Consider the following 14,575-nt stretch of genomic DNA (forward strand, 5'->3'; position numbering starts at 1 on the left):
TGTGGGAGGAGTCCAGGGTCACAGCTCCTAAACTAGCACAGCCCGACGAAGAATGTATATAGTACAGTTGTATGTCTGTGACATGCCCATGTAATGTAGCAGAGCCGTGTCTGTGACACGCGCATTCAGCAAAGCTGTGTGTGATGTGCGCATGTAGTAGAGCTGTGTGGGACATTGCGCCACCAGAAACACTGATGCTAGAAATTTCCAAATAATTACTAGTCTATGCATATTAAAAGGACGAGGATTCTGACAGGTATCAGAAAGATCCCCCTCCCCAATGGCCCACAGAAGGGGGCTAAGGCCTCAAAGGAACTCCTGCATATGACTATCTAGCAGGACCCTAAACTGAAACTGAAAATAATGCTCAAAACTTATTAAAAACTTACCAGACAAGCTGACTAATGCCCCATTTACACGCAAAATTTGTTCAAAAGATAAGAATGACAGTTTTGAGCGATCATTTTGAATACATTACTAATGGGCACTTATGCCCATTAGTACTTTATCAGCTTCATTTGCATGCAAATGAGCCTCCAGGAGCTGTTGCAGAACTCAGTAGCTGGTCAGAGCTCTGCAATTAGCTCCGTTGTTTAGCCACAGGCTAAACAATGTAATCTCTAGCTCCCATGTAGAAAACAGCCTGTGGGTTGTTTTCTCTCACTGGCTGCACAGAGAATATAAGGTTATCTCTAGCTCCCAGCGTGCAGTCTGAACGATGGTTTTTAAACTCAACTAAAAATCGGTTAAACGAAAAGTGCACGATGGTAGCATTTACACACAGCGATTATCGCTCAAAAGCCATCGTTTTAATGAATTTCGAGCTATAATTGTTGCGTGCAAAAGGGCCTTAAGTGCTACACGTTTTCTAGTCCACTTTTCTGAGTTTCTCATCAGGAGCCACATATCAGCTTCTCAGAAGGAGAGCATGATGAATATAGAGATCAAAATGTCAGCCCGGATAACAAAATTATAAGGCCGGGCTCACACAAAACAGGCAGGATTCTGCATGCGGATTTCTGCAGCGGAAAACCTGCGATTGTTCCTGAAAAATAATCGCAAATGATCTGAGGCATGTGGTTTTCCACGCGGATGTAAGCGTATCGTCCGCGCAGAAGAAAGGCATTCCAGCTTTTCTCTTTTTCCGCCGCTCATACGCAATGTTAATTACATATGGGCTGCAGATCGCTCGCCTCCATCAACTTCTATAGCGTCAGCCCGTGCAGAACCCGCATTAAAATACAGCATGCTGCGATTTTTCTTTCGCTGATGAAATATGCAATTCGTACCGCGGGTGTGAAGGAAAATTTGAAAATGTCTTTCAATGCCCACGTTTTACCATGGCTCTTCTACGCGGACAGCGATTGCGATATCCGCAATTAAAATACGTTCTTGTGAGACTGGCCTAAATCAATAGCGAACTTCCAGCCGGATAACTGCTGTACATGTTTATTTTCCAAAGGAGTACCGCAGTAGTATTTATCCGAAAGGAAGCCGCCTGAGCACTTCTCATCTCAATACTAAGTCAGGGGGGGGGAGGGGTCACCTGTCCTGGTCTTACCTCAATCGTGCAAAAATGGTGGGGAGGAAAAAAAGAAGTGAATTGACCCTGAATGCACCTTAATGTTCCAATGTCTGCATGCAGTGTTCACCTGAGCACAGATGGAGTGCTTCAGTCATCTGGCAGCTGGCTAGACTTGTATTGGGATCACTTGCCGGAGATAATGGCTGCTCCGGATGCCGGCTATTTATACACATGTTGCAGACCGGCCCTAAAAGCATCTGAAATACTTCCATTCAGGGACTGGAAAACTGCAGCAACATTCACAGTGTAATTCTCTTCAGCTACAAGGTAATGAACGACCTGACATGGCTCCTCATTAGAAAAATCACTTTTCATGGATTTATTTAGTCTTTAACCAAATGCAAGTCACAAGAGTTGGGAACAAGCACTCTACTCGCATTTTAATTGCTTTCCTGTTGCCTAAAAAGAAACCCGAAGACAAACAGACCATGAAAACAGCCATGCGGCGACAAAGCACAATGGTTACTATGGTAAAACTCTCCTTCACCTTCACCGTTCCAGCATCTCGCTGATGAGTAACCCTTACTAACAGCTACATTAGTAGCACAGATTTAACCAGTCTGCTGCCAGAAAGTTTACACACCCTGGGGGGACAATGGTCGACTCTCCTGTGTCATGTGACCAGCACTTAGTATTATTGTATCTTGATGCCACCGAAAGCTAGGGTTTTGACAGGGAGAATGCCCCTGTCACACCCCCAGCTTAGGCGCAAGGTCCTAGCAGCGTGTATAGCTTTTTGCGGGCCCTGCTGGTTTAGGCTGAGGGTTTGTTTTCCACTTACACTAAGATTATGAGCTGTGAATACTGGCAGGTTATAGCTGGAACACGGTAGCCTTTACAGTGTATACTAACCCTCACCCTAAGCCTGCAGGGTCAGCAAAAAGCAATGCGCACGCTGCACCTCTGATTCTCACCGCTCCGTTCCACACGGCTTCTCTGAAATGGCTCCCGGCCGCCTGGGGCGTCTCATGCTCACTCTCCCCCTTTTAGCTTCCACAAGTGTCTTCATTACTTTGAGGCTCATTTATCTCCATGTGGCTCAGTTTATTTGGCTGGGGGGAAGCTTTGCACCAACACTTTAGCCCCTTTATTACTGTTATACATATTGGTATACTTGCTCATTGTTATGCTTTCGGTTTTAGGCTGCTTCCACATCTGCACATTTGAGAGCAAGAAACGAATTCCTGCAGCTAAACGGTTCTGTCCAGAGATGGAACCAAATCGCACCAGGCGGACCCGTTGACCATAATAGGGTCTGCCCACTTTCCGCCCAGCTGCCCAGTTTTGGGATGGAAAAAAAGGCGCTGCATGCAGCGCTTGTTATTACGGTATTTTTAGCTGGATCTGCGACGGAACCTCCGACCGAAGGTTCTGACGTAGATGTGAAACCACCTTACTCTATCATCTTGACTGTACTTGATCTGCTCTAACTTGAAGGAACAATCAGAGTTGTTTACAGACCGGGAGGAATGAGGAAGGATGGTAATTTATCAGGGTAACCTCTCATGGAGCAATATTGTGTCAGTTCACACCGTTTTATATTGTTATATTCATTGTGTGTCTGTATGCAAGTTTAATAACAGAATAATGGGGGTAGAATAGCACAAAATAAAGGAGTGCTGTGTGATTTGTATACACATGGCCTTTCCGTGCAGAAGCACAAACGATCCGCTCTCTACTATCTGCAGGCTCTCTGAACTGGGTGTATCACCAAGTCTATTTTAGGGCTCATTCACACATAGTTCCTGTCTATAGTAAATCCATTTCTTTTTTTTTTTTTTTTTAAACTGCATACTACATTACTGATTTGTAAATGAGGATTTTTTCATGGGCGGATTGTTCTCATAAAAATAAATGGACTGAAATCACCTATTAAATTCTATGGCGTTGTGTAAAAATGCAGCCATATGCGTATTCGCTGCCTTTTTATGCTTGTTCACAAGGCACAATGGAAAAAAATGACTACAATTGGGCCTTCTTGCACTTAAAATTTTTTTTTTCAAGCGCATGGAAAACACAGTGAACACTAATGCACTACAGACGTAACAAACACGCACAGAGATACGCAGTGAAAACGGTGAGCTTTTCACAGACTGAAATTGCATAGGTCTGCGTGAGGATACAAGATTTGCTTTGTTTACCACAAGTTTAGGGTGTATTCACACTGGCGAACTTCATGTACAAGTTCTGTCCGATAGCGATATGGATGGAATTGGCGTTTGTTTCGCTCATAGCACTGCAGCGAGATTGAAGAATCACTGCATATGCTATTTTTGGGCAATTTCTTGTAATAAATTAATTTCCTGTAGGATCTTGGGGAGAAAAAAAATGCATCGCACTCGCAAGCCATGAGATTTTTACCATTACAAACTATTAAAAGCACGTGTGATCTTTTCACATGCGTGAGAATCGCAAGTACGTAGATGCGAAGCGATACATTTAAACGCATCGTGCGCGCATCCAGAATTGCAAGTTTACAAGCGCGATATCAATCCAAGAAACTCGTACCGACATTGAGCTTGTTAAATTGCAATACTGGATGCAAACACGATGCGTTTTTGCCCGTGCGAATGCACCCGCAGATCCCTACACGAGTTGGACAGCGCAAGCATACATTAGCTTGACTACCTTCATCCAGAGCAGCAGCAATAAGCAGGCAGAGCTCTAGGAAGCCCCGCACCCCTGTGCCTGGTTTATTAATCTGCTGGCAGAATCATAGACCGTCTGTGCTTATTTTTCAGATGGAAATTTCAACACCAGAAAAGAATTATATGTGTGGAAATCTTCAAGTGTGTCAACTGATGTTAAAAAAAGATGCAGAAAAAGTTTTTGAAAGCACCGTGGGAATCTGCAGTGTCATTTTTGGTCTCCAGAAATAAGACTGCAATCATAGCTACATGATGTAGAAAGTTCTTAACGCTCAAGGGCACACAAGCTAGAGAAGAGGATGAGGATCCAAAGCCTTATAAGTTCTCCACAACTAATACGACAACTTTGCAAACAGGCAAGATTCACATCATTCATTGCAGAGATACACAAAACTAGACAAAACCCTAAATTTGACCTTTTTTTTCAATCCTTACAAAAGTTTCAATGCTCCTCCACACAGCAAACAAACCGTACCCAAATAAAGAATGCCGTTTTAGTGTGTTATATGAAGCCTGGCTCATTAGTGGATTATGCTCATATTTGCAAGTAATGGGAACCTGTCACGTCCCCACAGCACCATAAATTAAGTTAAGGTAGTATTAGGTGAGACGACAGGGCGGTGTGATGCGTTTTTTACACCTGCTCCTGCTATCCAGATGTCTGCCCCCTCTAAAGTTGGCACAGCACAAAAATCAGACTCTTTTCAGAGTCCCGTGGGCATGCTCTCCTATACAAGTCTATGGGAGAGCACACACATGGGACTCTGAAGAGAGTCAGATTTTTGTGCCGTACACAAACTTTGCAAGGGGAACACTGCTGGATCGCGGGGGCAGGTGAGTGTAGACGATACATTACCTGGTTCCCTGTGACATCCCATAAAACTTTATGGTGCTTTGGGGACATGACAGGTTCCTTTTAATCTTTCATTGGATCCAGACGCTTAATACTAAGGAAATGACTACAATAGCGAGAACACCTTTTTATACGAAAGATAGACTTTGATCCCACCTCATAACATTAGAATGGGACCCCCCCCCCCCCCCCCTCAAAAGAAAGAAAAAAAACGAGAGCTCTTAGCAACTTTGAACAAGATTATACAGAGAATTGTGTGATCGAGGAAAAACAAACATTCAGTGAGAGGAGATCCTGTGGTTGTAAACTACTCGTTGATGTAATGGGTCAGAGTAGGATGTCAAGAATTAATTTGACGAACAGAATAGGTGATACACAGTCAAGCAAACTGCAGCCGAATACAACGCTGGTGCTCCAGCCAACGTGTCAGATGCACAACTGGTTGTTCCTCAGCATGGACGGGCTAGAACAGAAATCTACCAATTTGAGTGCCATTTCGCTCTAGGAGAAACGGAAAGGCAACACAGCAAGGGGTAAACAACTGCCAAAATCAGATCACTGAGCAGTGGAAAAACATCGCCTGGTCAGATGAATCCAGAGTTCTGTTGCACCATACTGATAGGAGGGTCAGAATTTAGTGCAACACTAATCAATAAACGTTTTTTTGCCGGGTGTCAACAGTTTACACTGATAGAGGTGGAATAATGGGGTGGGAAGTGTCCTCTTGGCACACCCTGGGTGCTCTGATGCCTGTGAACGTACACCAAGATGAATTGCTGTGGTTCTGAAGGCCAAAGGAGGTCCAACGTGTTACTACATGGGTATTTCTAATAAAGTAACCATTCAGTGTACATCATAGCAAAAAAATGCATTCTTCTGGGAGTATCATGTGTAATAATTTGAGAGGGAAAATTGTGGAGGACATGTACATGTCACTGAGGCTGCTGGCTTCAGTAATGTAAATCCTGGAAAAGTTGTATACCAATAATAATAGGTGGCTGGGTGACTTCTAAGTTTAGGTGGAATTTGAGTCCAGGATTTAGGAGTGGGAAGGTCGCCTCCATATTCCAGCAAGGGTTTTTACCTGCCTCTTCTAGGCTCAGAGCAGACACATCCTGCTACAAGCTTCAGCAGTGCTGGATGGACGAGCACTCTATTGGAGTGCTCTGCTGGGAACACACTCTGTGTACTGGGGAGGTCACCCTGGCTGATTAGAAAAACTTTGTTTGAGAACTTTATGTTTCACATGTTATCTGACATCCTGCTGGAGAAGGCTGCGTTAATATGGACATTTTTGTTTTCATTTGCCCAATAAACCAAACTGTTGGGTTCCAAAGCTAATCTGTCTGTATGTGAACTGTTACCAAGCTATAACCCTCACACTTGGTGTTTGTATGCGGGCAAACGTGGTTCCTGAAAGATACAGGTGGAAAATGGCTTGAAATGTCCTGGATTAAAGCAGCGGCAGAGCTGCAAATAGCATCTACCAGCATGGAGAAGCTGATTAAACAGTTGGTACAAGTCAGTCTACTGCAACAGCAGCTGACTGTTCAGTAGCAAAAAGCCCACATGAAGGCTATGCAAGGCCAGCAGGAGGCAAAATCAACCCCTCATGAAGCAGACTGCTACACTGACAGAATCCGCCAAAGCTAAAGAGTGTAACTCTCCTAAACCAAAATGCCAAGTGTCAGCGTGCGGAAAACATTGAGGGGACTTACAAAAAATGACCCGAGGATGACGCTGAGGCTTTCTCAACGGTCTTTGAAGTGGTGGCAGAAAGAGAGAAGCTGCCTTCAGAGCAGTGGGCAGAAATGTCAGATCCTTATTACTGGGGAAGACTCAAAAGGCGTATTATGATGTAACGCGGCAGGAGGCTAAAGCGTTCAGCAAATTAAAACCTGAAATTCTTTCTCTCCTTAGAGTAACTCTGGTGGTCAGAGCTCAGCGTGTGCGCCACTGGATAAACTGCAAAGACAAGCCTCCCAGGTCCCAGATGTTTGACCTGTTTCATCTGCTTCAAACGTGGTTGCAGCCCGAGTCTTCCTCTCCTGCACAGATGGTGGAAAGTAGTAATGGATTGGTTTATTCAAACCCTTCTTAAATCCATGTAGTGTTGGGCTGCTCAAGGAGCTCACCAGAATACAGATGACTTGTTGAGCCTGGTGCAGAGATATTGTGCCATGGAGACTCTTTTGTCCACCGTTTTGGTATGAGACCCCCTTACTAAGGCTCCAAAACTAGGTCAGATACCACGAGAAAAAGACCTGAACCCACCACAGAACGGAAGACAAAAGAACAAGGATGGATTGGATTGTGGTTTGCGGAGCCAGGCTAGTCATCTTGTCTCCCGGAAGTGTCATGTTTGGGACATCAGCAGCTCATTGCCCTACGTTTGCAGAGCCTATGGAGTGCACTTTTAGCTGACGTTATTCCCCATTTGCGCATTTTGTGTGCAGTGCTTTTCCTCACTGCGGACAGCAACCTCATGTGTTAGGTGACCATTCCACGTTTGCTAGAATTGGTCTTCCTAAAGAAATATTGACCGATCAAGGGACACCATTAATGTCCAAAGTCACGAAAAAGAGTTCTGTAAAATGCTAAAAGTTCAACTACGTATAACATCCCCAGACAGATGGTCTGGTAGAAAGGTTCAACAAATCACTCAAGAGTATGTTAAAAAGGTAGTAGAGAAGTATGGCCACAACTGGGACAGTCTGCTACTCTACCTACTTTTCTGCAATAGAGAGGTTCCTCAAGCTTTCATGTGTTTTCATCCTTGTGAACTATTATACATTTAGCATTCCCATGGATTCCTTCACGTAGCAAAGGAAACCTGGGACAGTGAAATTACTCTCAATAAAACAGTTATTGAGCATATTTCGCAGATGCAGGAGATGATTTCTAAGGTTATGCCCATAGTAAAAGAACAATTCCTCAAGGCACAAGAAACTCAAGTAAGGGTATATAATAGATCAGCCAAAATCAGGTAGTTCAGTCCAGGGGATCAGGAACTGGTTTTCAGACCCACAATAAGAGTAGATTTCTTGCCAAGTGAAAAATAACCTGCAACGTTTTCAACTATTTCATAAGGGAATTATAAAAAAATTCACCAAGCCGGTAAAAGTAGACCTGTTCAGCTATATCACATGAATTGAAATAAAACCTTGGAAAGAATAAGACTACTGAGATGGCTTGTTCGGTTGTTGAGCCAAAGGGTGGCCTCCAGGATGTAACAATTGCAGAAACCTTGTTAAGCTCAAAAACAGCAGTACAAGAAATTGCTACAGCAGAATAAGGGCAGGTTTACTGATTTGCCAGCCCTTACCAATGTTATTGAGCACGAGATAATTACTGAACCTCACAAAGATAAATATAAAGACTTATAGAATTCATGAAGCCCGCAGAGAGGTACGGTAGAACCTAAAAGAAATGTTAGAACTTAGGGCAATTGAGGAGTCCAACAGTGGGTGGGCAGGACGGAAGTGTGAAAACCATTTGGGGAGTGGTGTTTCTGTGGGGATTACAGAAAGCTCAATGAGGGTATGCATAGGGTAAATGAACTAAATGGAAGGTTAGGTCCTGCCCGGTATATTACAACACTAGAACTCACACAAGGATATTGGACAATTCAGAGAATGTTATACCCTTTGGGTTAACAACAGCCCCTGCTACTTATCAAAGAACAATGGATAAACTTTAAATTCCTCACAAGAAGTAGGTAGCTGTCTACCTACGTGATATTGTTATATTTAGCCATGATTGGAAGTTGTTTGGGTAAAGTTCAGGCTGTATTAGACTCTCTCAGAATGGCTGATTTCACTATAAACCCCAAAAATGTGCCATTGAATGGAGAAGGTTAAATATTTGGCCTATATAGTGTGAAGGGGTTCGATCAAGCCTCAAATGAAAAAAATTGAAGCAATGAAAAACTGGTCATGTCCACTCATAAAAAAAACACAAGCGAGTTTTCTTAGGGATCATGGGCTATTGCAGATGCTTTGGGCCCAATTTTTATACAATAGCAGCCCCATTAACGGAACTCACAAAAGGTACAAAAATTCATCATGGCTCAATGGTCTCCAGAAGCTGAATAGGCCTTTAAAGAACTAAAACTTGTATTGTGTCAGCAGCCAGTTTTGGTAGCACCTGATTTTACAATGGAGTTTAGAGTTCAGACCAATGAATTGGATGTGGGCCCAAGGGCTGTCATGTCTCAGGAAGTCAATGGGGAAGAGCACCCTGCGAGGTTTTAAAGCCGAAAGCTTACCTTCTGTGAAAAGAACTACTCTATTGTTGAGAGTGTGTTTAGCAACAAAATGGGCACTGGGCTCCCTAAGATACTATCTGTTGGGTAGGAAGTTCACACTATTCTCAGACCATGCCCCACCGAGATGGAGGAGTGAAAAAAAGGAATAATGCCCGAGTAACACAATGGTTTTTGCCATTACATGATTTTAATTTTCATGTAGAACACAGGCCAGGAATCTGCAAGGGAATGCAGATGCCGTATCAAGGATACATTGCTTGGTAGCAGCAGATGCCAAACCTCTCTGCTTTGGGTAGAGAGGAGAGATATGTAAGGATCCAAAAGGGAACATAGTGGATGACATGTACGTGTCACAGGGGCTGCTGGCTTCAGTGATGTGCACCCTGGAAATGTTGTATACTAATAACACGTTATTGAGTGGTTTCTATATTTAAGTGGAATGTCGGTCCGTGATTTAAGGTGCTTTCACACGGAACGATTATAGTTTTTTTTTTAACACTGTCAACAATTGGACAATAGTTTGTTCGCTTATCTTTCATCATTAATCTTATGTAAGTATAAAAATCATTGTTGTCTCGTTCGCGAATCATTCGGTTTAAACACTGATCGTTCAGTCGTTCTCATTCACTGGTACAGAAAACAAAAACAACTGATCCTGTAAAAAAAAAAAGAAAAAAAAAGTATATGATTTATCTGTGTGTATGAACTCAATGAATGCGCAAACGGTCATTGTTTGCTTGGGCAAACTATTTCTTGTTACGTGTTAAAGTACCCTAAGGAGTGACCTGTGAGCTGAGTGGGAGGGTCACTCCCATACTCCAAGGGTTTTTACCTGCCTCTTCTAGGCTCAGAGCAGACACATCCTGCTACAAGCTTCAGCAGTGCTGGATGGACAAGTACTCTATTGGAGTGCTCTGCTGGGAACAAACTCTGTATACTGGGGGGGGGGTCACCCTGGCTGATTAGAAACTTTTATTTGACTTCAAGAACTTTATGTTTCATGTGTTATCTGACATCCTGCTGGAGAAGGCAAAGTTAAGGCTGCTTTCACATCTGTGCTGGGGATTCTGCTTTCCTGCTCCATTCGGGGAGCAGGAAAGGAGAATCGCTGTGGCTGAACTGTTCCATCTCTGGAAGGAACTGAACAATGCCGGACAGGCCCCATTGACCTTTAATGGGGTCCGCCTGCTTTCCACCCAGATGCCTGGATTTTAGACAGAAAAAAAAGCACTACAGTATTTTCAGTCGGATCTGCAACAGAAGCTCCATCCGTAGGCTCTGACACAGATGTAAAACTGGCCTAAGCTGATCTATTTTGGGTTCATTTGCCGGATACAAACTGTTGGATTCAGAATCTAATCTGTGTCTTTATGTGAACTGTTACCGAGCTATAGCCCTCACCACTGGCGTAACTATAGGGGATGCAGTCGCACCTGGGCCCAGGAGCCTTAGGGGGCCCATAAGGCCTCTCTTCTCCATATAGGGAGCCCAGTACTATGAATAAAGCATTATAGTTGGGGGCCCTGTTACAGTTTTTGCATTAGGGCCCAGGAGCTTCAAGTTACGCCTCTGGCCCAAACACATGCAACATTTACATGTCAGCAATAGCTGCAGGTCAGTTGATTAATAATATACCTGTTGTGATATTTTTATGTGATTATGTACTGGCCTAGAGTTAGTGGGGCCCCTCCATAATGTTATAGGTCTGTCTCGTGCCATTGTCTTGTCAATGTCTTATGTGAGGCATGCATTTGAGCTATGTGTATTGCACCTCTGCAGCACTGAATGGGTTAATGCCTGGGTTATGTCTGAAAATGTATCATGTTGCATGTCATGTGACCCTGTGATATATATGTGGTTGCAAGGGAGTCTGGGTGTTAGCCTAGAGAGTCTGAGCAAAAACAGTGCAAGTGCAAGACGTTCTGCTTTCAAGTCAGTGAGTGACCCCCCACAGACATTTATCGGTCTGTGTGGGGAGAATAGAAGAAGCTGAGCGATTCCCTTCTGCTTGGCCTGGGCCTACTCTACCCACTAAGCACTGCGAGAGAGAGAAAGGAGGACTGCTGCTTGAGAGAGGAAAGGCACCAGAAGTGTGAATGTTGACTGGTAGAGTGTTGGAGAGTGAAAGAGTCGCTGGGAGTGGGATCACACAGATAACTAGGACTGTGGATTGTTCTGATTACTGCAAGAGTCCTCCCTGTCACACCACCTTCTATGTGTGTATTTGTGTAAAACTACTGTTGTAAATTGGGATTTGCCGAAATTACAGTAGACCGAGAATACCGACCGTTCCCAGTTTGTCCAGAAAGTTTCCCTGTGTGTGTACCAAGTTATTTACTTCATCAAGATTCACTGTAGAGAACAGAACGGTGGCGTCACGATTGACAAAGAACTTTAAGGTATCTCCTGGTTACTTTTCCCTGTGACCTCCCCCAGGAGTAACTTGGACGGGTCCCGAGCTACCCCCAGGGGAGGAGATGGTAGAGCCACTGTGACATAATTATCCTTATCTACCCCGCCATCTCCTTAGCTGTGGGCCTGCTCCTCGGACTCTGCAAATGCTTGGCAGCAAAAAGTAATCAATGATTGGTAAAGCAACGCTACATGTTTAGCACTATACCCAAATATTCAAAATAACAACCATAAAGTTTAGATAAGAACAAGAAACACAAAAATTAACGCAACTTGCACTTTTGGTGGAGATTATTATATGGCATGTGAGAAAAATGTAAGAAAAAATAAAATGAAAATAAATAAAGCAGTAGGACAACCAAGCCACAGATCCTTACCATCTTCAGTTTGTGCTGCTGTAAGATGCTGTCTAAGTTCTGCCTCTTCTTGTAGTTGAAGTAAAAGTTTTTGCACTGGGACACTGTTTTGGAGCCCACCATTCTCGCAATGGCAGACCAATTACGGCCATATTCAAACAAACCTGAGGAAAAGAAGGAAACAGAGAATTGTATAGTTAATCATTGAAAAGGACAAAACTGTGTGAAATGAAGGATTACTACGACATTGTTAAATCCCAGACCTTGGAAGGACGCCCGCTGATATGGAGAGTGAATGCGAACCCTGTGTCACTGGAGTACCAGCTCAATCAGTCACTAGCCTGACTAGTTCAGGGTAAATGTAGGACACAGATCAGGCGCTATTAACCTCTCACACTCACGTCTGACCATTCTTTTCATTGAACAGACTTTCGCATCTACAGTTTTCATAGCTTTTTTTGCCATTTCTCTGCCAACAGCATTTCAGATTCCCTGTTGATTTCACAGCTCTTGTGCATTTCTGAGGGTCTAAAAAAAGACCCCAAACAAAGGCTGATGGTAAACTCTACTGGGAACAGACAGTGACACCGACCCCTGAGCAAGGACAGTAACTTGTAATAGAGACCATTTAATGACCGATTAATCACTTGGCATCGAAAGGGCAAAGCAGTAACATCAACCCCACCCACCCCACATACAGTATGATCTCCGCTTATTTCAGGACATTCTACAGGGCGATTCACTAGGCAGGGCCACTTGGAATATCTTCTGAATGAACAGGTTACAAGTAGGAAACTTTGTAGAGAACTTATATGGGTGGGGCAAAACTTTTTGGCGCTATAGTGATACCTGGCAACCATCTTGGATTCGGCCCAAGAAACTTCAATGGAAAGGGGGTTATGAAATACATGATTTAAGGGTAAAATTTTATCAGAAATTGAAGGGTGCAGTCATTTTTTTAAATACCTGCATGTTGTTATGTTGAATTATGTGGTATGGAAAACACTAAATCACAAGTCTTTTCAGGTACAAGAAGAAGCTACTAAATCCAGGACAGAATTGAGTCAGTCATCGCAAGGGTCAGGGGACAGAAAAACAGATATGAGCCAACTAGTGGATATTTAAAAAAAAACAAAACGTTGTTTTAAAGTTGTATATATATTATATAATAATATATTAGTTTTAAAAGACTCAAAACCAATAACACCATTAAACACAGTTCACATCCTTTATCCTATGCGTTTCACCCTTAAAATCAAAGTGCCCGTCAGGGACCACAACCAAACACAGTATGCTATGCTACGGTCAAACCTATATCACTTCCACTCAACAATTGTATATAATGCCAAATGCATAAATTGTATATCACCTACACAGGTAGACGTGGAACAAATCTCATATTAGAAGGTCACATTTTGAGTTTACAATAAATCAGTGTATCAAATCAGTTTTAGATATTACACAGATATTTCAGATATTACACAAGGCCTCCCCTTGATGGATAGCCCCACTCTGGGATACCTGTTGATGTTGGATATGAGCCCCACAAAGTGATCTAAATATCTCCCCATAATCTCCAGCTACTACTACGTTATCTCCGCACACCTTGCTTGGTGTCATGGCACAATCTCTACAGAACTTTGATCCTTTTCTAGTTCATGCAGGGCTCCCAACTCCTCTCTAGTTAGATTGGATGTATAGGCTGGTAGGTCTAAAGACAGGGGCAAGTTGCAGAAACTAACAACCCTCATAAACAAGCAGAATTTTTGTACTCCTTTGAGGAGTACTAAAGGGCTCTTTCCTGGATCTTGTTCATTTTCAGACAATATTTACAATGTTTGGACGTTGGTCCAATCTGCCCTTATAATACCCAATCCTGCACACCCTGTCAAGTCCTTCAATGAAGAAAACTTGTTTCATTTTAATTTCCTGGCAAACAAATTAATATCTTTAATCCAATCAAAGATTTTTAAATGATTTTTTTGGGATAAAATACAGACTTATTTTCTGCAAGACAGAAAGGGGATGACTCGACAAATTAATAATCACTGTGGTTATCATCATAGGTGAATGGATCTAGACCCTGACTTTACAGATTCACTTGAAGGTCCCAAGCTGCTCCATCACAAAAAAAAATGAAAAAAGGATGTTTGCTGTGATGTGGATGCAGAGGACGACAACAAAGAGGGCAAGCCAGGGGGAGTTGGCCTCACTTCTAAAGGGACCAGCCTTGGCGTTAGATATTTCTCCCATATCCTCGTTGCCCTACTCAGTTCCATCCTTCTTTACCTTGTTGCGGGTGCTGTAGGGGGACCTTATTACTTGTTTTAGCCTCAGAAAAATCGGTATCCAAAGAAGAAACCTCCATAATCGGTACCTCTATTGGTTGCCTTGTTCAAAAAAAAAGATTCCTTATTATCTTTAAATTCATTCAGGTCTTTCACGAATTGACGA

General features: G+C 43.0%; 1 protein-coding gene across 17 annotated transcripts in view; it reads right to left on the reverse strand.

The window, feature by feature from the left end:
* Nucleotides 1-14,575, reverse strand: part of NCOR2 (nuclear receptor corepressor 2) — a 364,680-nt gene that overhangs the window by 76,002 nt on the left and 274,103 nt on the right. For all 17 annotated transcript variants that reach the window (XM_066603378.1, XM_066603367.1, XM_066603368.1 and 14 more), the window contains one exon: nucleotides 12,143-12,285. In XM_066603378.1, the coding sequence (XP_066459475.1) occupies nucleotides 12,143-12,285 (143 nt within the window). The remainder of the gene's footprint in view (nucleotides 1-12,142; nucleotides 12,286-14,575) is intronic.

The sequence above is a fragment of the Eleutherodactylus coqui genome, chromosome 5, assembly GCF_035609145.1.
Source record: "Eleutherodactylus coqui strain aEleCoq1 chromosome 5, aEleCoq1.hap1, whole genome shotgun sequence".
Classification (NCBI taxonomy): Eukaryota; Metazoa; Chordata; class Amphibia; order Anura; family Eleutherodactylidae; genus Eleutherodactylus; species Eleutherodactylus coqui.